Below are 27,874 nucleotides of genomic sequence, written 5' to 3'. Positions count from 1 at the left end.
GGTTATTAAAAAAACATACACACACACAAATATTGAATACATTCTTATATATATATATATATATAACTAATTAATTCACAGATAAAGAAACCCGCGACAGTCACACTTTCGTTTCAACTACTTTAGCTTTTACTTTACTTTTTAAACTGAATTAAATATAATATTTTAAGGACAACTTGAAGAGGGCGCATAGTTAAACTGTAAGAACGTTTGCTTTTATTCATAGAAGCTTAAAAACGCACTGCAGGAAAAACACTCAATGAATTTTATGAAACACTTTCACTATACCGTAAATATTTTAAAAGCATCATGATAAAACCGTAAATCTTTAACCCATTGCAAGAGTAGGTGTGCAATGCCGTCCGTATTTGATTTATTTACTGTGTGCAACATAGAACAGCTGTCTTAACAAAAAGCTTAACACTGAAACTGTGTGTTGAAACCATCAAAATACGGAATAACTTCGGGCGTTCAAATATATGTACCGAAACACAGTGCACTCAACGTTTCATCAAGACAATTCATAGACGTTCTTTTGTGCTTACGTTTTCGCTTCCCTCGAGTAACATCTAGTTTACAGTATAACCTCCTTTAAGTAATATCTAGTTTACAGTATCCTTTGAGTAACATTTTGTCTACTTTATCCTTCAAGAAACATTTTGTTCACAGTACCCTTTGAATATCACCTGGTTTACAGCATCGTTTCTGTTTAACCTCTGTAAGTATAATCATCTAATGTAACGCACTAAGCCTTGATAACGTTTATAAGTAACACCAGTAACTATAAACTTCTAGGTAATGTCAGTAACTGTACACCAGTAGCTATAAACTTCTAGGTAATGTCAGTAACTTTGACATTCCCATTTTTCCAAGCAACTCTTTTGGCCACGGTCGTTTGCTGTGACCTTGATCGCCTGTCGTCTTTAAATAACACGTGACCTTCCTCTGGTCGTTTGGCGTTTTACTGGGCAAAGCATATAGGCTATCTGCGCCGTTTTCTTCTGTTGTTTCTAAGAGTGTCTGTGATAGTTACTGTTTCACTTTTGTTAAAAGAAAAACATAAAATCTACGACACTGACAGTTGACATTAAGGGTATTTTATTTCTAGAAGAATCTAAGAGAGTCGGTGTTCCAGATCTTGTAGGTTTTCATTCTTTCCAATCAACATGGAAAATGCATTCAAATCTATATTTTTATTCAAACGCAATTAAAGTTTAGATTGCTCTTCCTTGTATAGAAATTACTCCCTCAGTTACTGGCACGTTACAAACAGTCCATATCTAATACCCTCATTCGATACTCACGGTGAACAGAACACAGATACCCCACTGTGTAGCTTTGTGCTTGAATTCAACCCCAAAAAAATCGAAAAACTTACTGGATTCAATTTTTTAAAAAGCTTGTTCCTAAGACCTATTTGAATAAAAATGGTTTCTGACAGAATAGTTATTATGAAGAAAGAAAGAGTGGTGTTTGATTTGTTTATTTTTAAGCGCAAGCTGCACAATGTGCTATCTCTGCTGTGTCCACGAAAAAGATCTCTAACCCCGAATTTTAGTTCTCGAGCTTACCAGAGAAGTAGCCAAAACTACAGTTGCAACATAAGTGTGATATTTTATTGAGAATATAGAAACATTAAAGGTCTATCGTAAATCTCAAACTTCACGTCCATCTGCACTGAAAAAGTTCATTTACATGAACTGTAGACAAACCTTTGAAGATATTTAATGATATAGGTTTTAAATGAGAACCACTGAAATAAAATTGTTATTTTTATATAACAAAGACTCTTTCATAGCAATCTATAAACGTACAACAAAACTGGCTTCACACTTCAAACTTTATTTTTATTTTAACCGTGAGTAAACAATATCAAAACAACTCTTTGTGGATTGGGTGCTTAGTGCTTTATAGCTTCTGTCTAAATATATAAATAAAACGTTTTAAATATTTTAGCTCCTACAGTCATACGGGAATTCTTTCTGTATCTTGTATTATCTACGGAGTTGACACACACGACAAGATGATGTCTTAGTAACCAAAGATATTAACACTTTAGTTTTATTAAGTACCTTTGGTTTTTATAAACGAAGGAAATAAGAAATAATATTTAGAACAAAAAAGAAATGCTACAGTTAGGTTCTAAAATCTAGACGTTTGCAGTGAAAGACCACAAGCTCCACGAAGCATCTAGTAACCCAATACATAACATCATCTTTCTCGAGGCATATAAAATGTCACACACTTCCTTTTTTCCTTCTCGGGATATAAGAAATGCTAAACACTTCCTCTTTCTTCTTGAGACACAAAAAATGTTAAACACTTCATTTTCCTTACTCGGGACACAAGAAATGTTAAACACTTCCTTTTCCTTTCTCGGGACATAAGAAATGCTAAACACTTCCTTTTTTCCTTCTCAGGATATAAGAAATGCTAAACACTTCCTCTTTCCTTCTCGGGACACAAGAAATGTTAAACACTTCCTTTTCCTTTCTCGGGACATAAGAAATGCTAAACACTTCCTTTTTTCCTTCTCGGGATATAAGAAATGCTAAACACTTCCTCTTTCTTTCTCGGGACACAAGAAATGTTAAACACTTCCTCTTTCCTTCTCGGGACACAAGAAATGTTAAACACTTCCTTTTCCTTTCTCGGGACATAAGAAATGCTAAACACTTCCTTTTTTTTCCTTCTCAGGACACAAGAAATGTTAAACACTTCCTTTTCCTTTCTCAGGACACAAGAAATGTTAAACACTTCCTTTTCCTTTCTTGGGACATAAGAAATGCTAAACACTTCCTTTTTTCCTTCTCAGGATATAAGAAATGCTAAACACTTCCTCTTTCTTTCTCGGGACACAAGAAATGTTAAACACTTCCTTTTTTCCTTCTCGGGATATAAGAAATGCTAAACACTTCCTCTTTCCTTCTCGGGACACAAGAAATGTTAAACACTTCCGTTTCCTTCTTGAGACACAAAAAATGTTAATCACTTCCTTTTCCTTTCTCGGGACACAAGAAATGTTAAACACTTCCTTTTCCTTTCTTGGGACATAGAGGATGCTAAACAATTCCTTTTTTCACAAAATAATATAGATGATAGTCACTCAAAAGTTGTTACCATCTCATATAAATTAGAAGAGTGCTCCATTTCTGCCTATTTAACTTGTCCTCTCCAGGATGCGAATAATGTTTTCATCATCGTCTTCCACAGATTGAAAGAGTTCCACTGAAGTACGGATTGCTACATTTTGAAGAAGATTACCTGGTATCACACCATGTGGCAACACTTGTTGTTTTATACACTTACCAGGAGACTATAGAAAAAAAACACCTCCACTGTTGGTAAAATACATTGGGAGTTTTGATTTCTCCAGTCAGAGCGAGATAGTGAATTGTTTGAAGGCATCAATAAAATCCTTCACTTTTATTATAACTTCTCAAGTCATCACTATCATCAAGACGACAGAAAGGAACCATAATTAGAATATCTTCAAATGTTCAGCAGTCTTAAGTCTGAAGGGAAGGTGATTGTCTCGCATTGAGGACATACTCGCTTGACACCCTGGTGAAAGAAAATAAAAACACGTACGTAATTATGGCTTGTTATTTGAATGAGGTACCACACTTTAAGAGATCAGTATATTTTTCATTGAAATAAAAAAAATGCATCATCATCATATATCAACAAGTCTGTTCATATATACGTTTTTATCATTAGAAACTGCGTTTTCAAGCAGTTTTTTTATATCAGTTTTAAATGTTACACGGCTTATCGTGTTAACAAATATAGAACACACCTGTTTTACCAGTTGATAAGCGATATTGGCACGATACCAACCATGTTGTTTGTGTTTTTTTACTTAAGTAAATGTAAATATTGCACAGCTTGACAATGGTCGACATTTTTCTGAATATAACTGTGTTAGAATAAATGTTACACAGAAGTAATCAGATGTGAGCATTCCGTTCATTCCGTTTGAGTTGGTGAGCCAAGAGGTTTTACAGATGTAGTTCGTTCAGGGAATTATCCTCAACAAAAAGCTGGCCCGGTATGGCCAAGTGTGTTAAGGCGTTCGACTCGTAATCCGAGGGTCGGGGTTCGAATCCCGGTCACATCAAACATGCTCGCCCTTTCAGCCGTGGGGCGTTATAATGTGACGATCAATCACGGTTATTGACGGTTATTCGTTAGTAAAAGAGTAGCCCAAGAGTTGGAGGTGGGTGGTGATGACTAGTTGTTTTCCCTCTCGTCTTACGCTGCTAAATTAGGGATGGCTAGCACAGATAGCCCTCGAGTAGCTTTGTGCGAAATTCAAAAAACAAACAAACACAAAACTTTTACAGATGCAGTTCGTTCAGGGAATAATCCTTAAATGGTCATACGTTTCTGCCACAAAAGTTTAAAGTTTCTGTTTGAATCTCAATCTATTTTGGCAAAAATAAGTTTTTAAAATTCTCGTTACAAATCGATACCAAGACATTAGGTTCACTTTTAAAAACATCTGTAACATAAACAACAACAATAGAGATAGAATAAGAGAAATACATTGCTCATTACATTATTTTACCTCACATTACGTTTGTTAAAGATTTTTACCAATACATCCAATTCTTTTGAAATCAGGAAGTAAACCAATCATGTATTTTTTCTGAGCTTGAGATTCTATGACACAAATTATTGTTTTATTATATTTTTATCATCATCAATTTTCAGCCCAAATTCATTTCTAGGTTCTAAGAGTTTTTAGTTGTCGTTAAACATAATGGGCTATCTAAGCTCTGCCCATCAAGGGTATCGAAACCTGAATTTTAGCGTTATAAGTTTCAGACTTACGTTATTTTCAGTGATATATATTTTTATGCACAAAAAATGATAGTTACATTAAAAATATTTTACATTCAATAAAAAATTCTCTACATTCGATCCTTGTGCAGGGCATAGCACAGGTAGCCTGTCTGCGTAGCTCTGGATTAATTCTAAGAGGTAAAAAGTTTTACTTACCAGAGCTTGGAGCCAACAGTTCTCACAATGAACATGCCAGCAACAGACAGAAACTACAGGTTTCTTGTACAGATCCTGAAGAAGACAATGGATTACATTTCACTGATTAGTTTTCTAACAGTAATTACTTTAGCTTTTTAAATAAATTAACTGGTAGTTAATGCGCTTAAATGGCCTCAACTGAAGTTAAAGAATTTAGTTTTGATAGCAACGTTTAGTTAGAGGACAAGTCAGAGCCAAAACTATGAGAATCTGCAACTAGGTTTTTTGAACTCGTTTTGCAGATGTCGTTTGGCCAATTACGGGAATTTATAATATATAATCCCTAATATTTTGTACCAGTGAAACAAGAAACAAATTTATTGGTCCAGTTCTTCTGAAAGTGACTTGTTTGAAGTTGGAACACGAGTACCAGTAAATCACAGAGTTTTTGTCTCATAAGCCAATAAAGACCTGTTATTATTCATTAGGTATCATCCAATTGGTTCCTTTAACACCAGTATCCTGCTCCTGACCTTTTGGATTGACCTAAAGTTCCTTAAAATGTTATATTCTTAAATTATCTTGAAATTTTTAATCAAATAAATCAGTCAAAATGATTATTTAAAAATGGTGTTAATTGTAAACACTGTCAGATGTGGTTCAATATCAAATATGACTTGCACATTATGAGCCTACACTAATTTGATTCATTTAAACGTTTACTAAACACCCTCTAGAATGGAATGACTCCACATTACGGACCTTCCAGGCAGAGCTAACACTCACATAATCCATTTAAACGTTTACTGAACGTCCTCTAGAACGGGTGACTTCACATTGCAAACCTACCTGGCAGAGCTAACACTCACATAATCCATTTAAACGTTTACTGAACGTCCTCTAGAACGGAGTGACTTCACATTACAAACCTACCTGGCAGAGCTAACACTCACATAATCCATTTAAACGTTTACTGAACGTCCTCTAGAACGGGTGACTTCACATTACAAACCTACCTGGCAGAGCTAACACTCACATAATCCATTTAAACGTTTACTGAACGTCCTCTAGAACGGAGTGACTTCACATTACAAACCTACCTGGCAGAGCTAACACTCACATAATCCATTTAAACGTTTACTGAACGTCCTCTAGAACGGAGTGACTTCACATTACAAACCTACCTGGCAGAGCTAACACTCACATAATCCATTTAAACGTTTACTGAACGTCCTCTAGAACGGAGTGACTTCACATTACAAACCTACCTGGCAGAGCTAACACTCACATAATCCATTTAAACGTTTACTGAACGTCCTCTAGAACGGGTGACTTCACATTACAAACCTACCTGGCAGAGCTAACACTCACATAATCCATTTAAACGTTTACTGAACGTCCTCTAGAACGGAGTGACTTCACATTGCAAACCTACCTGGCAGAGCTAACACTCACATAATCCATTTAAACGTTTACTGAACGTCCTCTAGAACGGAGTGACTTCACATTACAAACCTACCTGGCAGAGCTAACACTCACATAATCCATTTAAACGTTTACTGAACGCCCTCTAGAACGGAGTGACTTCACATTACAAACCTACCTGGCAGAGCTAACACTCACATAATCCATTTAAACGTTTACTGAACGTCCTCTAGAACGGGTGACTTCACATTACAAACCTACCTGGCAGAGCTAACACTCACATAATCCATTTAAACGTTTACTGAACGCCCTCTAGAACGGGTGACTTCACATTACAAACCTACCTGGCAGAAGTGACACTTTAATGTTATTGATGACTGCTGTCGATTTTGGAGATCTTGGAGTCGGTCTTGCAATAAATCTATCAGTTTGTTGGGGTCTGCATTCTCATCTATCTGGAACGATCTAAATAGAAATGTTTTTATAATTATCTCTCATAAAAATCAAAATTTCGGTTTTCGAAAGTTTCGCATACAACTTAAGTATTTCTTTCAACCACAGTAACTTTGATGAATAGCAAACTTTAGAAAGAAACCTTTAATTGTCGATTGACGCAGATCGCATGAAAAATATTATGATCAGACGGACGAGAAGGTTGTTGGAAATTCGTTAGATTAAGCTTGAAGTTCTGGCGAGCTAAGCCTAATGAAAGTTAGTTGGTACTGAAATATATGATCAGAGTTCGCACTGTAGTATATCAAACAGGCGCGACACACCAAAGGAAATACAAACAAGGGTTTAAATATCGGTTCCAGCACGTGATCATGGTGTGAATGAGTGTATGTTTTTCTTATAGCAAAGCCACAAAGGGTTATCTGCTCAGCCCACCGAGGGGAATCGAACCCTGATTTTAGCGTTGTAAATCCGGAGACACACCGCTGTACTAGCGGGGCTGGTGTGAATGAACCACAGCATACATTGTTTGTTTATAGTTAGGCGCAAAGCTACATAAAGGGCTATCTGTGTACTGCCCTTAACGGGTATCGTAATTCTGTTTCCGGGGTTGTAAGTCTACAAACATATCGCTGTGCCACTGGGGAGGGGAGAGGGGGAATTCCTACGAAATATAAAATCAACAAAATATTAGCTTCAAGCGAAGATATAAATTCTAAGAAATACTATTGTATTATTCATGTTGACAAATGGTTACTGAGTTAGCGATGACCATGAAAGCTATGACAGGCCCTGTCATAGCCTGTGAATACTATTGTATTCACAGGCTATGAATTATACTCTTTAGAAATTTTATTTTAGAAGACTGTGGCCTTATAATTCAATATGATAGCACACAGGGTAACTCATAAATCTAATTCGATAGATGATCATCTCGCCAAGCAATCCATCATGTGTCCAGTGGTCATTTTCATTGATTATTCTGTGACGCTAGTTATGGATTCGTCTCAGAAAAGCTTATGAATTACAATTAGGAAGACATCAGTAAAATAACATATGCTAATGTCTTTACAAAACCGTGAAGAGGGTATAAGTGATTCAGCCAAAATCAGAAAAGAAATATTTGACTTTTAGTTATAATCTTAAGAGTGTATTAAAACTTTTTATGAGTACCTTGATGGGGCCCAGAAGACAGAAGTATGACAGTCTTGCGATGCAAAAATGAAAAACTACAAAGGTACATGGTTTTACATGTGCTCTTTAAACGCACAACTCAAGCTAAAGTTTGTTGAATGTTTTTACAGAATATTAAATGATATCAGAATGATTAGAGAGTACCACAACATATTTTATGGAATATTAAATGATATTAGAATGATTAGAAAGTACCACAACATATTTTAAAGCACGAATGATTAGACAGTACCACAATATATTTTATAGAATATTAAGTGATATCAGATTGATTAGATAGTACCACAACATATTTTATAGAATATTAAGTGATATCAGAATGATTAGATAGTACCACAACATACTTTAAAGCATGAATGATTAGATAGTACCACAACATATTTTAGAGCACGAATGATTAGATAGTACCACAACATATTTTACAGAATATTAAATGATATTAGAATGATTAGATAGTACCACAACATATTTTATAGAGTATTAAGTGATATCAGAATGATTAGATAGTACCACAACATATTTTACAGAATATTAAATGATATCAGAATGATTAGATAGTACCACAACATATTTTATGGAATATTAAATGATATCAGAATGATTAGATAGTACCACAACATATTTTAAAGCACGACAGTAAGTCATAAATTTTCTTTCCTTTTCAAACGGCCCGGCATGGCCAAGTGTGTTAAGGCGTGCGACTCGTAATTTGAGGGTCGCGGGTTCGAATCCCGGTCGCGCCAAACATGCTCGCCCTTTCAGCCGTGGGGGCGTTATAATGCGACGGTCAATCCCACTATTCGTTGGTGCAAGAGTAGCCCAAGAGTTGGCGGTGGGTAGTGATGACTAGCTGCCTTCCCTCTAGTCTTACACTGCTAAATTAGGGACGGCTAGCGCAGATAGTCCTCGAGTAGCTTTGTGCGAAATTCCAAAACAAAACCTTTTCAAACTTTCTCTTTAATAACTATAGGTCAGTTTACACGCAGTTAACATACTCAGCATTAATAAAGTACTCAAAAGTAAGCCCCCCGCTGTAACAGCGGAAAGTCTACAAATTTACAACGCTAAAATTAGGTGTTAGATTCCTCTTGGTGAGCTCAGCAGATAGCCTGATGTGGCACTTTGCTATAAGAAAACAGACACACTCAAAAGTAAATCATTTGAAATCTTTCCACAAACCCAACTGAAATACATATGAAATATGTAAAACATTATTTTAAATACGATATATATTTATAAATAGAGACACTCAAATGATTTGTAAAACATTATTTTAAATATACATATATATTTATAAATAGAGACACTCAAATGATATATAAAACATTCTTTTAAATACGATATATATTTATAGAGACACTCAAATGTTTTTTTTTTTATATATTTCCAATATTTTCAGACTTACTCGGTTTCTGGCACAGCGTCTTCTAACTTTGGACTGTAACTTCTGATGGTAGAGTTTGTTCTGAGAATATAGTTAATAATCAAATAACAAATAAACATTCGTCAGAACTATTTCATTTGTGGTTAACATGTTCGTGGTTAGCCACTATTGTGAGTGTTTGGTTATGTTATTCAAGATGGATGCTCAGAAAAAAAAGTGATAAAAGTGATTTGATTCGCTCAGGCCATCTACATCATAATACAGCCAATAAACTAACGCAAACGGTGTTATGGATGTTCATTTTCAGACGTCACTTCTCGTCATAGAAGACCCGGCATAGCCAAGCGCGTTAAGGTGTGCGACTCGTAATCTGAGGGTCGCGGGTTCGCATCCCCGTCACGCCAAACATGCTCGCCCTTTCAGCCATGGGGGCGTTATAATGTGACGGTCAATCCCACTGTTCGTTGGTAAAAGAGTAGTCAAGAGTTGGCGGTGGGTGGTGATGACTACCTGCCTTCCCTCTAGTCTTACACTGCTAAATTAGGGATGGCTAACACAGATAGCCCTCGAGTAGCTTTGTGCGAAATTCAAAAACAAACAAACAAACAAACTCGTTGTAGTCCCATTAACAAAGACGCATTTCCTACAGAGCTCCGTGGACTTCATTTTTCCAGTCCAGTAAAATTTAGACACGTTTTACGAATTCAGTGACCTAGAATTGTTTCAGAGCAACGGTTTTTTTTTGTGAGTGTTGTCCGAATATTATAAAAGGATGGTGGCCACACTGAACGAGGTACATTTGAGATGCAATTATTACGTCACGTTGTTCGAAAAAATTGCTTCTCAAACTTTGTATCTTGTCTTGTAGTTGTGTCTTGCACACAATTATCGCTGAAACACAAGCATCCGATGTCGCTAACAACGGATGGACATTGACCTATTAACGGGATCATTTGTCACCGCAAATATACTCTTGTCCAGCGAATGGAGAAGAAAATCCAGTTTCTTTCTGAGTATCATCCACTTAGAACCACAACATAATTGTAAACAATATTTGGAAACACATATGTTAGAAGTACCAAGTAAAAAGGATACTGGGAATGACTCCATTTCATGGTTGGTCCTTCCGTCAATCTTGAACTGGCTTCTAGATCTTGAATAAGAAAATAAAGTTAATGTGTAACAGATACGCTGAAATTTAAAAGAGACATAACGTAGATTACTGAGTGAAATATCGTTCATAATTAAAATTGTGGTTCAAAGAGCTTCACATATGCGATTACGTAACTAACACAAAAACGGGTTAATTTGTATTCCGTGTTTACAAAATCTGAAATTGAACCTAAACATTCTTGTGTTAGTGTTAGAGCAAATAAAATTAAGTGTTTATTAGTCACTGAAATAAGAAATAACACCAAATATGCTCGCTCTTTCAGCTGTGGGGGGGCGTTATAATGTGACGGTCAATCCTACTATTCGTTGGTAAAAGAATAGCCCAAGAGTTGGCGGTGGGTGGTGATGACTAGCTGCCTTCCCTCTAGTATTACATTGCTAAATTAGGGACGGCTAATGCAGGTAGCTCTCGTGTCGCTTTGCGCGAAATTCAAAACAAACCAAACAACATTTCGAAATCTTCTAAAAAACAAAAACACGTGGAATTCCAATAAAATATTGAGAAAGATCGATCGATAGATTATTTCTGAAGGTTTCGGCTACGATTAAGAGTCGATATGAGTGGAAACTGTAAAAATACATTTTCTTCATTTTTTATGCAACGTTTCAAAAATAGTATAAACTGTTCAGCCTGTCTCCTGGAAGTCGAAAGTACGATACAGAAAAATATTTATTCATTAGCGCTGTACCACGGCCAAGCAATATCTCCCCCCTACCGTAGCAGGTTTTACGACATGACACTGACAGCCAACTCGAAACTTAAAAGCCGATATACAAAATATGCTGTACCAGAAACAGCTTCCGCTCTGTTTGCTTGTTATAGATTACAGAATGATCTGGAATCTTGTTTGTAACTGAATACAGAGTGCGTGTTTGTGATTGTCAGAGCATCAGGCCCATTGTGGGTTTATTGGTTCGGCGAATTGGTCTTCTTAGCAGCTGCTTGAAGAATGCTTGGATTTTTAATATCTGAGGTTCAAAAGTAATGTCATAGGAAGGTTTTAAAGGAGGAATTCTAGATTACGAAGTCAGAATTACTCGTCGGAATAGATTGATACGTCATGTCGAAGAGGAAACCATTGAAAACTGGTGTACTATAGGTTCGCGGTAGCCATGGAGACGACTTCTCAATGTTTCGCTTAGTATAACTTTAAGTGAAGTAATAAAGTGTCTAATAACCTTGTTCAGCTAAACAAGCAACAAGATTGGAAAAGCATTTAAAGTTTTATCGAAATCAATTGAAGATAATTCGTCGTCTTTCAGCCTCAATACGCTTAAAGGAATTTTTGCTTCAAACATGTTAACCAGGCCACGAATTCCAGAGATGTTTGAGAAAGATCCGTCCGTTAAAATAAAAACTTTTGTTTTCAAATATTTGATTATAATCTACTTTGATCCATAAATAAAAGAGGAAACAGAAATTCGAATTACTTGGGACGAATAAAAAGGATGACAAATAGAAGACTAGAACTACAAATGTTGCCTATTCTGTTTTAAACCGTACAAACACGTAATCGTTAAAACACAGGTTATGCAGTGAGCGTTTTTAATGTCATATCCAAGTGCTTTGTTGCTTATGTGAGTCGGCGATACACTTAGTTGATCAACAATAATAATGGTTTGTTTTGAATTTCGCGCAAAGATACACGAGGACTATCTGCGCTAGCCGTCCCTAATTTTGCAATGTAAGACTAGAGGGTAAGCAGCTAGTCATCACCACCCACTGCCAACTCTTGGGCTATTCTTTTATGAACGAATACTGGGATTGACCGTAACATTATAATGCACCCACGGCTGAAAGGGCGAACATGTTTGGTGTGACAGGGATTCTAACCCGCGACTATCAGATTACGAGTCGAGTGCCTTAACCACCTTACCATGCCTGGCACGTCATCATGAAGACACATATTACGTAGTAAGCATTTTTGGTGGTATGAACACGTGCTTTGTTGCTCACACGAGTCAGCGATACACTTAGCTAACCAACAATAATATACTTAATTATCCAAGAACGTGTTTAGCATTAAAACCGACCACGAAATTAATTATTGTAATATTGTAATCAATTGTTATAGAACTTACTCCATTGTTGTAATAAACACTTTTCTGTAATGTTGTGATCAGTCGTGTTATAAGTTATACCAGTGTTATAAGCGATTACTGCTCTGTATCTTATAATCAGCTACCCTATAGCTTAATTAACATATATTCTCAAACTTTACGTCTACTGTAAATGTGATAATTTAACTAGAAAATCTTCAATATGGCTAAACGTGAATGCAATGTTCCATATAGTGGTCAATTATGAAAACAAAATAATTTAAATCTAAAAATAATTTCAGCACATTATGAAAACTAATAAAAATTTAATCAAACATGGAGAAAAAAAGACAAAGTAAGTTTAAAACATTGTGACTTTTGATTTGATATTTTAAATAAAAACAGTTAAATTCATACTAAGCCCAATGCTTTAACAGTGTGCTTTTGTCTCGTAAAAAAGTTTAACTTGCAATATTAAACAAATACTTTTACTAATACTCATAAAGCAAGTTACCTTGTTGACGGTTCAGTGTAGCATCACTGAGATCTTCACTGAACACCTTCGAGTCTTTTTCCTGAAAATAATTAAGGTTGTTTTGTTTGTTGGAGAGTAAATCTGTTACATGTTACACAAAAATTCAGCTACATAAAAAAAATCAAGCACTCTAAGGGTTTTTACTCTTATTTTTAACGTTCCATTTATTGGTTTCGCGAAATAAAACAACAACCAGAACCAAGTTATGAGTGAATGTCATAAATACCTTGTGTTCAGCCACTTCTTGTTGAGAGAAATCCGGTGTGCGTCTTCTGAGTTTCATATGTCTTGCTAAGAAATGCAAAAAATAAACAGATAAGTTTGTTTTGTTTCTCTTCTTCTTGTTTCCTTATTAAATCCTGTCTAACATAAAAGAGAATTGTTCACAACCAATCATTTTACCGCTGGTAATCACTAGAGCATCACAGACCGTAGAAAAAACAAACTGTAAGACATTGGCACTCATTCTTGTATCGTTTCTGTAACTATAGGTCACAAACACCCTTTTTATATATGAAGTAATATTTTAAGTTTATTAGTTTGAGGTGGCTTTCAGTGAACGTTTTCAAACAGCGCACAGTTTCCAAATTTTCTCAGTCCTGTCCTCCAAACATTCTGCACGTGAGGTTCCGCCACTCTTAACAGTATTGTGTAATTTGTACACTTTCCACCATACTTTCCAGGTTTAAAAAAATACTGAAATAGTGGATTTTTCATTTCAGGGAATTACTCGAGAACGTTGTTGTTTGAATTCAGCACAAAGCTACACAATGGGCTATCTGTGCTGTGCCCACCACGGGTATCGAAACCCGGTTTTTAGCGTTGTAAGTCCGCAGACATACAGCTGAGCCACTGGAGGCTCGAGAACGCTCGAAATTCTATGTGTAACTTTCAATCTTTACGATTCTTTTATATTAGTTTATTTGAGTGGTTTATCACAAAGCTGTTCTATAGGCTGTCAGTGCTGCCTTTGTCGTAAGATCGAACACCAAATTTCAGTGTTATTATCTCTCAAGCTCGAACATTTTTTATGATTATTTGTATTAATTGTTTCCCATTATGGTTGAACTACTTTAAGATGTAGAATGAGTAAGCATGTATTATGTTGAAATAGAGAACAAGTTACATTTTACCTTTTAAAGGAGAAAACAGACTATATTTAAAGTGAGAAGATAATGCTTCAGACTATTTTAAAGCAGAAAGTAGTCTAAACAGGTTATTTTGAATTTATAGAAGAGGACGAGGGAAGAGGGCGTTAGTGTAAATGACTTTGAATTAAGAGGAGTTTACGTAGACTATTCTGAAGAAGGAGAGAGAATTAGTAAGACTATACAGAAATAATAACTGAAAGCAAGACCTTTACACTTTCTATATTATCATTTCCTGTGGGCTTTTTTAGCCATTTAATAAAAATCACTAAATAAACTCGTTTTGTATGACCTATGAATAACAAGTTGCAAATATTCAAATAGCGAAACTTACCGTTCACCCTGATGTGTCGATTTGACCGAACTCGTAAATATGTCTGAAACATAAAACAAAGTAATCATTTAAAAAAGGTAAAATATTTACAAGATGTTTCTAAAGTAACAGTTTACTAAACAATCTGAGAAAAACAAAATTAAATACAACAACATAAAAACAAAGCTTTGGAATTATCAAATCGGTGAAAACAGTGAGTGCATTTTTAGTGAAAACGTGATATAATTTACTTAAAGATTTTATCTTTCACTTGCTGCACAATTTCTAAAACTTTACAAGAAGTGTTCAAAAGATAAGAGAAAAAACATCAAACCAGACGATAACAACGGGTGCATTGCATGTGTTTTTACCGATCTTGTAATTACGGAGAAAAGTGGGCGAGAAAAAACAGTGTTCTAACCAAATAAGTCAACCAATTGAAACTATGCAAATAAGTGCACTTACCAGGTTTAGTTGCACTATACAAAAACTCGTGGGAAACTAAGCAAAAAGGGTACGTGTCACCAAAAACAACAACGTGTTGGCCTAAGATCAGTCTCTACATTATATCTGTATATATATCCCCTCTCACCAATGTAACATTATCAAAAATACATACAATAAAATTAATATATCAGAACCATAACAGAATAGCATGGATTGTTAACATGAATTGTATGGAAAATATCTTACCTCCCACCTTGCTATTGGAGGTCTTCGATCCCCTACTCTGGAAGTACCACACTGTTTTAGGAGAGAACAGTCAAGGTCTGGAACGACCTAGGAAATATATGATACCAGAGTTGTATGTTTATACAACAATTTATTTATATAGATATAAATTGCACTGTATGTTATATGTTATCTATATAGATAACATACAACACACAGTATTATTATATTTATATAAGGGAAGCAACTTTTCATGTTGTAAGATAACCTTCCATTAATCAAGAATTCACATAACTACCAGGGAATAGGTACTCCATCTAGTTATGTAAAAAATGTTAATAATTCATACCCTACTGTCTAAATAAGCTCTCTTGTTTTTATGATCTATCACAATTTATTCGATAAATTTTATGAAACTATTAGATTAATTTATTTATTCAATGTTATTATATATTACATCAACGTATTCTTATTATTACACCAATATATCATTATTATAACAACAATATACCATTATTATTATAAAAAGATGTAATTATTATTATAACAAGGTACAATTATTATAACAATATATCATTATTATCATTATAAGAAGATATTATTATAACAACAATATACCATTATTATTATTATTATAACAATATTCCATTATTATAACAACAATATACCATTATTATTATTATAAGAAGATATTATTATAACAACGATATACCATTATTATTATTATAAGATATCGTTATTATTATGACAAGGTACTAAGTGTGATAATCGTATAGCCACATTCTTGTTACACCTACCGTTTTATCTGATTCTTCTTTCAAAGAGTCCCACTCTTTACTTCTACACCAGAGAAACAGGTGTGATTAAGTTAAAGATATCTTATCAAACTATATCACTCATGTTAAAACATGTAGAATCCAGTTAACCTTAAGCATGTGATTAGCTCGTTATTGAGAAATGTAAGTTAGGCATAGCTTGATCCAAGTTAGTTTTGGCATACGTTAATTATTTATAAAAAAGAATAAGCAGATGTAAGATAAAAAGATATAAAATGTAAATACTAGTAGAAATCCACTTTTTAATCACGTGAGAATAAGCTTCACCACAAAACAGTCACGTGTCGATAGTTCACGATATGATTGGTTATCATCCAACCAGTCAAAAAGTGTCACAACAGCATATAACCTATAATGGACAAAAATTCATATTATGCCCAGTAGTAGTAGTGTTATTTCAGTCATTTTTCCCAGAACTGACCAATCATATCATATGACAAGCACGTAGAAATCAAAGTTTTGGCCGCTCAAAGATATTCAGTTTGAAAAACTGTGGCAAGGTTCAATGTTTCAGAAGAGTCCAAAAGCGTATGTTAAATTGGCCCTGTTTACTGGGTGAGAAATCTCTCGGTGTATAATTCCATTGATAAATGACGCATCTTAGCCTTCGTATAACACAGCAATGAATCTACAAATTAGCGCAAAGTGGTTTCAATCGACACGTAGCTGAATACGAGAAGTAAACGACAATTTTAAATCAGCACTTGGACCAGAGTGGAACTAACAAATCTGAAGACACGTGCTCTTTAAGATTAGCGCAGCTAACGCTCGTGTAGCTTTAACCCTCTTTAAGATTAATACAAGTTCGAATTATTCAACGAAATCTATTAAATCGCCTTAGTTCGAGACTATTTTACATATAGAAGAATCATTAGGACCTCCTTGGATGCCATGTCATCAGACAAGCCCTGTAAGTCATAGTTTCCGACTTATCCACTTGAGGGCATAACTGAAATACCAAAAAAAAAAAAAAAACCCTTCAAGATTAGTGTATTGAATTATACAGCAAGTCACTCAGGTATATTTGTTTGTTTGTTTTTGAATTTCGCGCAAAGCTACACGAGGGTTATCTGCATTAGCCGTCCCTAATTTAACAGTGTAAGATTCGACGGAAGACAGCTAGTTATCACCACCAACTTTTGGGCTACTATTTTACCAACGATTGACTGTCACGTTATAACAGTTCACACGATTGAAAGGATGAGGATGTTTGGTGTGACGGAGATTCGAACACGCGACCATCGGATTACGAGTCGTCGAGCACCCTAACCACCTGGTTATGTTGGGCCCACCCACGTGTGAACAAAAACAAAATCTTGGACTGAGTCTACAAACATACGTGACTGTGCCTAAAAAAATAAAATTAGCTCAGTTCAAAGTTTGACATATACTATTCGTCTTACTATTTTAATAAGCACATAGAGGCGTAATAAGGTTTGAACAATTCTATGAGTAAAGATATATCTAGTGGTTTCTAGCTCAATAGTTTTACAGAAAGGCTTAGTCTGCGATACTATCATATCCCCATCTCATGCACGTTTTTTTAAAGTTCAACGTGGACACACGTCAGTTTTACTAAACATATATTAAACACAGGTCATCATCAATACTACAACCAACGTTCTTACAATACTCAAGTAAAATAAAACTTTCTTATGTAAACTAACCGGTAAAACTCGTGTAAGTTTTCTATTTCCTGCTGCACGTGTTCCATAAGATCTTGGGATTGAAGCGTGACACCACAAACCGGACAGTACGATTGTCCATTCGATAAGGTTCTCCACCTGGTAACTGATAGAAACATGTATATATATATATACATCGTGAAAGTTGGTACGACTTATTTAATGTAATGAAGGCTGGGTTGTGAAATAAATCATGGTTTCTCTCTCAATATTTTCATGAATCACCCCTCACCTGTGGTTCCTAGCTCAATGGTTTTATGAATTATCCCTCACCTGTGGTTCCTAGCTCAATGGTTTTATGAATTATCCCTCACCTGTGGTTCCTAGCTCAGTAGTTTTATGAATTATCCCTCACCCGTGGTTCCTAGCTCAGTAGTTTTATGAATTATCCCTCACCTGTGGTTCCTAGCTCAATGGTTTTATAAATTATCCCTCACCTGTGGTCCCTAGCTCAATGGTTTTATGAATTATCCCTCACCTTTGGTTCCTAGCTCAATGGTTTTATGAATTATCCCTCACCTGTGGTTCCTAGCTCAATGGTTTTATGAATTATCCCTCACCTGTGGTTCCTAGCTCCATAGCTTTATAAATTCCCCTCGTTTGTGGTTTCTAGCTCAATGGTTTTATGAATTATTCTTCGCCTGTGGTTCCTAGCTCAGTAGTTTTATGAATTACCCCTCGCCTGTGGTTCCTAGATTAATGGTTTTATGAATTACTCCTCGCCTGTCATTTCTAACTCAGTAGTTTTATGAATTACCCTCGCCTGTGATTTCTAATTCGATGGTTTTATGAATTGGCCTTCATCTATTATTTCTAAGTTATTGGTTTTATTAATTGACCCTCACCTGCAATTCGTAGCCTAATTGTTTTGTTAATTGGTCCTCGTCTGTGATTCCTAGCCTAATGGTCTTATGAATTGGCTTTTTTTGTGATTTCAAAACTACCTAAAAATCTTGGGGATTAATGTAGCGTGATCTCGCTATCATACTTGTAACAGTAAAGATAAGAAACGTGAATAAAGTTAATAAATCCATTACTACAGGAGAACAAAATTATATTAAACATTATCATTACTTAACTCAAAAACCTTTAAATAACTAAACCTTAGATACAAATTAGGAAGATAACAACTCACATTGTAATTCGTTACTTTCTTGTATTTTGGCTATTTTGGAAGAAAGTTCGAAGTCGTTTCCTGGACTCAAGGAAACACGAGTGGATTTGTTGGAATGGTCTCTTCCAACTGCTTCTGGAGATCTGAGGTCCAAAACTTTTTGGGATTTGTCAATAGGAAGATATTGTGACCACTGAAATAATTTTGGTTCTTTGCACTTTGAATTATTCGTGTGTCCATCTTTCACGTCCGTGTTCACAGATGAACCAGTCAGGTTCGTTTTAACAGAACTAATTGGATAAAAAGCTCCACCTGCCGTCGAGTTCAACAGCGCCATCTGACGGCCGAATTCATAGTGTGGAAGACTGGCAGACAAGGTAGCCGATGAAGCATGTGAGGCTAAAAACGAATAGGTATGGGGCTGATTATAAAAAAACGCAAAAGGAAAACATGGCGGCCTATTTAATGTTGAAGAAAACATATTTGATATAGCCTGTTGCTCCATATTTCCTGCTGTGCGTAGTAATGGACTGACCAGGTATGGAGGTGTCTTGTCCACGACGTGCAGAGCACCATTGGAAAGCTGTTTTTCGATGTGGCCAAATTTCTGTAAAATATATTTTATGCCATTAAAATTTCAGACATTAAGCAATACGAACATGAAACGATCTCAACCTAAGAGATTGGAAAAGGTTTGTTTTGAATTTCACGCAAAACTGCACGAGGACTATCTGTGTTAGCCGTCTCTAAGTCAGCAGTTAAAGACTGTAAGGAAGACAGCTAACTAACTAGTCGTCTCCACTCACCGCCAAATCTTGGACAACTTTTTCTAACGAATACTGGGCTTGAACATTATATAATAACGCTCCCACGCCCGAAAGGGACAGGAATTTGAACCCGTGTCACTAACCATCTGACCATGAGGGGTTTGGTTAGAAAAGGTCAGCCTATATACTGATGCCACTGTAGGTCTCTCAGCTGGAGGACTTTCAACGCTAATTCGGTGGTTATAGCCACTGTGCAGTTTTGTGCTGAACAACAAAGAAACAATTAACTCGTTACATTTCATTACTTAATATGTTATTTAGAGGTATTTGTAAGGGCTGTGCTTACACTTAAATACGAAATTAAACAAACAGCACCACCATCACCAAAACAAAGAAAAGGGAACTACTATATATAACTTTACAAATTATGTACCTATATGAATACGTCATTTTTACTGATTCCAATAAATATTGACCAGTTAACCCTAAATGATTGCTAGAAAGATTAAAAGACAGGTGTCTATTTATGGTGTACACTTATTCTTCTGCTAAAAAAGTAAAAAATTCAACCTTATTAAAATATTTAATGTTGAAACTGTCCCTATTTCAACTTTAATAGCACATGTAGGTAAAAAAAATTAAGTCCGGAAATAAATGATCTTATAACACCAAAGTGTTGTTTTTATTTAATTAAACACTCAACCTTTCGCTTTATAACTTCTTCGGGGGCGTTCACCGAAAACTGGAAGTACAAAGCTTCAAGCGGTTCAAAGCTTTAATCATTTAACTGTCAGTTTCGGTTTGTGTTTCAGTGAACGTCCTCGAAGAAGTTGTAAAGCGAAACGTTGAGTGTTTAATTAAATAAAAACAACATTTAGGCGTTATAAGATCTTTTACTTTCCGGTATCAATGTGTCTTCTATACAGAAATATGCACCAGAAAAATTACATAAAGAAATTAATCTCTCTGTGTGTGTTTTTCTTACAGCAAAGCCACATCGGGCTAGCTGCTGAGTCCACCAAGTGGAATCGAGCCCCTGATTTTAGGGTTGTAAATCCGTAGACTTACCGGCGGACTATTAATCTGTAAAACCTAAATTCTACACATGGTGACGACGTAGCAGAATGCGGTCAGATGACCTCCAACATACGGTCTTTAAAAAGGTACGTTACTTTCCTAACACTAAAAACGGTACATTAGACACCCTTCGTAACTAACGTTGTAATACATTTTAATAGTAATAATTGTAACTCATTAAACGATTTTTGATTAAAAAATACAAAAGTTAATAAACGTATATATACACACATTCTGCAACTTCAGACAAAAGGTTTGTTTTGAATTTCGCGCAAATCTACACAAGAGCTATCTGCGCGAGCCGTCCCTAATTTAACAGTGTAAGACTCGAGGGATGACAGCTAGTCATCACCACCAACTTTTGGGCTACTCTTTTATCAATGAATAGTGGGATTGACCGTCACATTATAACGCCCCCACGGCTGGGAGGGCGAGCATGTTTGGCGCGTCGCGGGCGCGAACCCGCGACCCTCGGATTACGAGTCGCGCGCCTTACGCGCTTGGCCATGCCGGGCCCAGAATTAATGATAAAGGTGTTTATCATAAGATATAGCGTTTCTTCAACTACTGTTTGGATAATAGAATGAAATGGGGAGGAGAAATTAGCCCCCAGGGGTACATCGGTATGTGAGGAATTACATAACCAACTTTCGACACCCGTGATAGACAAGACACATTGTGTAGCTCTGTGCTTAATTTCAATCCGTCAAAGTGTGAAAAATTGTTCATTTTGAGGCAAAAACGTATTCGTAACACAACGTTTATGATTTGTGAAGACGAAGAGAACATGGAATTATTTGATACGTTCAGTAAGATTTTCAAGATAAAAAGACTAAATAACAGATGTGTGAGTTTAACGTCGCAAGTAGTGGAGCGAATTCAAAATTATCACAATCGTTGACCGTTGGAAAAATGCACATGTTATATTACGAAACTAAAAACATTTTAAATATGAAGTGAGTTGTGACGTCACTAAAGTGATTTTTTTAAACCTCCATTTAAAAGTACTGACACATCTCGTTTGTTTCTTGTTAAGTGCAAACCATACAATCGGTTATCTGTGCTATGCCCACGACTGATATCGAAAAAAAAATTTGCGTTGTAAGCCTACTGACTTACCTCACCTATTTATACTCAAAAGGTGTGTCATTTGTAATTATTAATTACATATTATCAGTCCAGAGTAGTTTTAGCGAAAAAACAACAACAAAATTATGCTTTCGGTCCTATGTTATAAACACAATGCATCATTTGGTTAATGTGCTATTATTTTAATTTGAAGAATTTTCCAGGATAAAATCCTGTTTTTGTAAATCATATCAAAGAAGAAATTACACTGAGTACTTTGCGCATGCTCTGTAATATCCTAGGACCCAAATAATTGGATTGCGGAAGCCATATAACCATGGTTACGTGTTGGACATTCATAGACGATGTTGGAAGACGGAGTTTGCGGAACTAAAGTAATCGTTTGAGCATATCAGCTTAAAATAATCCTAAGCTGAATTTGAGGATAATTCTTAGAATAAAAGCAGTTTTAACATATATATATATCAATTCTAAAGTATAGCTATATGTACTCTTGCATAGAGCAAAATAGGATGAACTATGCGTTTGGTTATAGAACATGTGTTAACTTTATAGATAAATATTTAAATAAAATTCTTACTAGTATTATCAATTAAACAAAGACCGAAACTTTTTTATAATAATTTATATCAAAACAGCCTTCAAGAAACTCGCAAAATGAACTAAGACTTTTATTTTCGATTACGAAAATGTTCATTAAATTATTTTTTTAATTATGGGGGTAGAAAGTATTAATTAATTTACTTATTTTCAAATTATTTTCCCAAATTAGACGTTTTGTTTTCCGTAAATGATAAAAATGATCAAATTGTTCTTCAACAGTAAATTTAATAATAAATACAAAATAAATGCTGGTTGTTCATGTGCCGTGAAACTGTAAAATAGGATTCAAATTCAGTTTCGATTGTGCTTTCAAGGATGAATATTAAGCAAGTAGGTAGCTTTCGACTATTTAGACGCAGATTGAAATTATTGCTTCATGTTCTAGCGTTATAATTAGTGTATAAACGTGTAAAATTTACTTGAGATAAAGTATGGATCCGCTGGCTGTGGTCGCTAGGTGCTCACGTTGCAAGCGCTAAATCGAACATTCACTACTACAGTTGGCATGCTTACATATTTTATGTGTAATGACATAGTTATGTAAACAGAAAATAAATACAGTAATTATGTTCCTTTTTTTCCTTTTATTTCTATTTTGACTATGAAACTACTATTTTATTTGAAAGTGTATATAATAGTTTTAACATATTTGTAATCCACAGAATAATAATTCACTTTAAAATTACAATTCTAATGCGTTTTCCTCACCAAACACGATAGCGAAGATGTAAACATTACGTTGTTTTTTTAAGCTATTTAAACAATTTTGTTATCATTTCGTACATATTCTAGATTGTTTTTAATCCGTCATAATAATAACCACTGCGGTACTATGATCTCTAGCAAAAATTACCTTCTTAATTGGTACGAGAAAATGAAATCAAATTAATTTCCACGAACTGCTCTGAAAACGCTCAATACGAGTTAAGCCTCGGGAGTTTTAGCAGTTTTTATAAAGAACATTTCAAATATTTTGTTTGGTTTGATTGAATTTCGCGTAAAGCTACACGAAGGTTATCTGCGCTAACCGTCCATAATTTAGCAGTGCAAGACTAGAGGAAAGACAGCTAGTCATCACCACCCACCGCCAACTCTCGGGCTACTCTTTTACCAACGAATAGTGGGATTGACTGTCAAATAATAACGCCTCCACGGCTGAAAGAAGGAGTATATTTGGTGAGACGGTAAAAGAGCATCCCAAAAGTTGGCGGTGGGTGCTGATGACTAACGGCCTTCCGTCTAGTCTTACATTACTAAATTAGAAACGGCTAGCACAGATAGCCCTCGTGTAGCTTTTTGCGAAATTCAGAAACAAACTTATAACGCTATAAACCGGGTTTCGATGTATCTAGTCCATCAGGACATAACCAGCTTCTTACAAGAACAGGTGTATTGTATAATTATTATCTGAGAAATCTGAAAACCTAATCACGTCTTGAACCTAATGTCATCTATACTAAAAGTTACTTCAGTTTCTAGAGGAACTCTACCGCCGTATAATTTTGATTGGTAGTTAACAAAAGTCTGCCCAATATCTAATAACTTGAAATAACCTTATGAAAGGGATATCTCCAATTAAAAACCTAAAATTAAAACATTAGTAACTGCATTTAGCAAATACGGCTCTAAACATAAATATCAGACACTATTACAATACTAACTATAATATATCATTCCAAAGCAGACAATATATTAAAAAACCCTGTATTGAAGCTAAAAACTGACACTAGTATATAAAAATAAAATAACAAACACAATTCTAAAATTAACTTAACACACTGAATTAAAGTTATTAACGGAGTCTAAACCTAAGTAACAGACAATATTCTAAAGTTAAACGACACTGTATTACAGCTAATAACTGTAACTAGTATAAAGCGAAGTAGCAAACACTGCTATAAAGCTACACAACACACTATATTAAAGCTAAGTAGCAAACACTGCTATAAAGCTACACAGCAAACTATATTAAAGCTAAGTAGCAAACACTGCTCTAAAGCTACACAACACACTATATTAAAGCTAAGTAGCAAACACTGCTATAAAGCTACACAGCAAACTATATTAAAGCTAAGTAGCAAACACTGCTATAAAGCTACACAACACACTATATTAAAGCTAAGTAGCAAACACTGCTATAAAGCTACACAACACACTATATTAAAGCTAAGTAGCAAACACTGCTATAAAGCTACACACACTATATTAAAGCTAAGTAGCAGACACTGCTATAAAGCTACACAACACGCTATATTAAAGCTAAGTGGCAGGACTGCTATAAAGCTACCTGACACACTATATTAAAGCTAAGTAGTGGGCAACGCTCTAAGGCTACACAACACTGCTTTATTAAGGCTAAGTAGCGGACACTGCTATAAAGGCTACCTGACACAGCTATATTAAAGCTAGTGTAGCAGACACTGTCTAAAGCTACACGGCGCACTATATTAAGGCTAAGTGTGGGACACCGCTATAAAGGCTACACAACACGCTATATTAAAGCTAAGGTGGCGGGACTGCTATAAAGGCTACCTGACACACTATGTTAAGGCTAAGGTAGCAAACACTGCTCTAAAGCTGCACAACACACTTTATTAAAGCTAGGTAGCGGACACTGCTATAAAGCCACACAACACGCTATATTAAAGCTAAGTAGCAAACTGCTGCTCTAAAGCCACACAGCACACTATATTAAAGCTAAGTGGCGGACACTGCTATAAAGCTACACACACACTATATTAAAGGCTAAGGTGCAGGACACTGCTATAAAGCTACACAACACACTATATTAAAGGCTAAGTAGCAGGCACTGCTCTAAAGCTACACAACACACTATATTAAAAGGCTAAGTGTGCGGACGCTGCTATAAAGCTACACAACACACTATATTAAAGCTAGGTAGCAAAACTGCTGTCTAAAGGCTACACAGCACACTATATTAAAGCTAGGTGAGCAGACACTGCTATAAAGCTACACAACACACTATAATTAAGGCTAGGTGTAGCAAACACTGCTCCTAAAGCTACACAACACACTTTATTAAAGCTAAGTGGCAGACACTACTATAAAGCTACACAACACGCTATATTAAAGCTAAGTAGCAAACACTGCTATAAAGCTACACACACTATATTAAAGCTAAGTAGCAGACACTGCTATAAAGCTACACAACACGCTATATTAAAGCTAAGTGGCAGGGACTACTATAAAGCTACACAACACACTATATTAAAGCTAAGTAGCAAACACTGCTCTAAAGCTACACAACACACTTTATTAAAGCTAAGTAGCAGACACTACTATAAAGCTACACAGCACACTATATTAAAGCTAAGTAGCAGACACTGCTATAAAGCTACACAACACGCTATATTAAAGCTAAGTAGCAGAGACTACTATAAAGCTACACAACACACTATATTAAAGCTAAGTAGCAAACACTGCTATAAAGTTAAATAACACACTATATTAAAGCTAAGTAGCAAACACTGCTATAAAGTTAAATAACACACTATATTAAAGCTAAGTAGCAGACACTGCTATAAAGTTAAATAACACACTATACTAAAGCTAAGTAGCAAACACTGCTATAAAGTTAAATAACACACTATATTAAAGCTAAGTAGCAGACACTGCTATAAAGTTAAATAACACACTATATTAAAGCTAAGTAGCAGACACTGCTATAAAGTTAAATAACACACTTTATTAAAGCGAAGTAGCAGACACTGTTATAAAGTTAAATAACACACTATATTAAAGCTACTAATTGTCACTGACTTAAAGATAAACATTAAACATTGTTCTAATGTTGCATAACACACTATATGAAAGCTAATAACTGTTACTAATATAAAGCTAAGTTTCAGACACTGCTCTGAAGTTAAATAACAAACTCTATTAAAATTAATTACAGTCACTAGCCTAAAGCTAATTATTAGATACTTTATAAAGTTGAACAACTCCATCTATTAAACCTAATAACTGTCGCTAGTGCTAAGCTGCATAATCTGTTTGGAAGTGAATAATAAATACAATAAGTTAAAACTACGAAATAAATTATCTTTAACTAAAAACAGCCACTATACTAAAGCTACGTAACATATACTCTTCTAAGCTAAATTGTAGACAATGTATCACACAGTTTTGTAAAACATTTATATCCATCTGTTTCTCGCAAAATGGAAATTCATAAGGTAAAATAGCTGAATTAGTTGACTCTAATAAGAGTTATTTATTGGAACAATAGAAATGTTTTTTCTCCATTTAACTCTAAGGAACGTAATGATTCAATTTTCTTCTAATGTGAATGAGTCAAACAGTTCTTGTAACAGCTTTATAGCCCATGGAGTTGTTCCATGGAGCTGTTTCTTGAATCTGAGTTTCCTTCTAGGTTGTTGGGGTTTGTTTCTGTGGGCAATGCTTTAGTAGTTAACTACTTTAAAGAATTCTATACATAAAAAAATGCAAAACATAAACTCACGTCATAGTTGGTTGTTACCAGTTGGTTCACAGACTCTCCATGACCGTCCATCTAAGAACCTGTTGTGACCTGACGTCCGAGTAACTAGACGACCGTGTTACAGGTGCACAAGTGCCTGTGGCAAGTGATAGCTGTCTCAGTAGTTATTCACTCTAGTCCTCTCCGGGAGGTGCACGTTCCTGCAGTGTTGACTTTCTCGTGGGTTCACTTCTTGGATTTATTTATTTTTATTCGGTTACAGACTAAAGAAACGAATAGCTGTAGAGGGAAATACTCTGGAACGCATCGAACCTCAGCTTTTACCTCCAGAACTAAACAGCACGCAGTAACGGGACACGTCCTCTTTTGAAGCTCCACGCGCTGCCTTATCGTGCGTGGTCAGTGCGCGCGCCTTGAGCCGACACCACGGAAACACTGAATGCTTGGCTCTACATCAGACGTCAGACCTTCCTCAGCTGGGCCATTGATTGGCGGGCTATGATTCCAATGATCATTGATAGCAATTGGTCTGTCATGAGCTTAATTTATTACTACGAGCAGTGTCGTTAACAAGTAATCGGCTCACCGCCTGCTGTTCTCGCCGGAGAAGTTGTTTCTGCCTCGTTCGGGTCTCTCTAATAGGATACGTTCTGCTGTCAATACTCAACCTCTGCATACTAACAGATCAGACTAAACTATTACAGGGTTGAATGGTTACGTAAAGAGAGCCCACTAACTAAAGTCTCTCTTTCTTTTTTAATGTATTTCCAGAATTTATAATTCAATTACGTCTTTACAAGTTTAGTATAACAGTATAATATCGAAATGAATAGCAACTACAATCTTTGTTTGTTTTTTTGGAATTTCGCACAAAGCTACTCGAGGGCTATCTGTGCTAGCCGTCCCTAATTTAGTAGT

At 35.5% G+C, this 27,874-nt stretch overlaps 1 protein-coding gene across 1 annotated transcript; it reads right to left on the bottom strand.

Annotated features, from left to right (window-relative positions):
• Positions 1–359: 359 nt before the first annotated feature.
• Positions 360–27,374, bottom strand: LOC143230177 (E3 ubiquitin-protein ligase Rnf220-like). Its single transcript, XM_076463283.1, has 13 exons — positions 26,978–27,374; positions 18,980–19,565; positions 17,827–17,950; positions 16,121–16,163; positions 15,345–15,431; positions 14,673–14,715; positions 13,417–13,481; positions 13,170–13,230; positions 10,538–10,595; positions 9,464–9,523; positions 6,756–6,876; positions 5,005–5,079; positions 360–3,564 (listed from the first exon to the last, which is right to left on the bottom strand). Exons 1-13 carry the CDS (start codon positions 27,026–27,028, stop codon positions 3,493–3,495), a joined length of 1,446 nt encoding a protein of 481 aa, XP_076319398.1. The 5' UTR covers positions 27,029–27,374; the 3' UTR covers positions 360–3,492.
• Between the last annotated feature and the right edge of the window lie 500 nt (positions 27,375–27,874).

Source organism: Tachypleus tridentatus, chromosome 1, assembly GCF_004210375.1.
Source record: "Tachypleus tridentatus isolate NWPU-2018 chromosome 1, ASM421037v1, whole genome shotgun sequence".
Taxonomy (NCBI): domain Eukaryota; kingdom Metazoa; phylum Arthropoda; class Merostomata; order Xiphosura; family Limulidae; genus Tachypleus; species Tachypleus tridentatus.
This window is presented reverse-complemented; position numbering and strand designations above follow the sequence as displayed.

Coding starts and splice junctions, on each gene's coding strand:
- LOC143230177 (XM_076463283.1), bottom strand. CDS start 27,028: ATGGACGGTCATGGAGAGTCTGTGAACCAACTGGTAACAACCAACTAT. Junction 14,716..15,344: donor CTCCAATAGCAAGGTGGGAG/GTAAGATATTTT, acceptor TTTATGTTTCAG/ACATATTTACGAGTTCGGTC. Junction 5,080..6,755: donor TAAAGTGTCACTTCTGCCAG/GTAGGTTTGTAA, acceptor TGTCTTCTTCAG/GATCTGTACAAGAAACCTGT.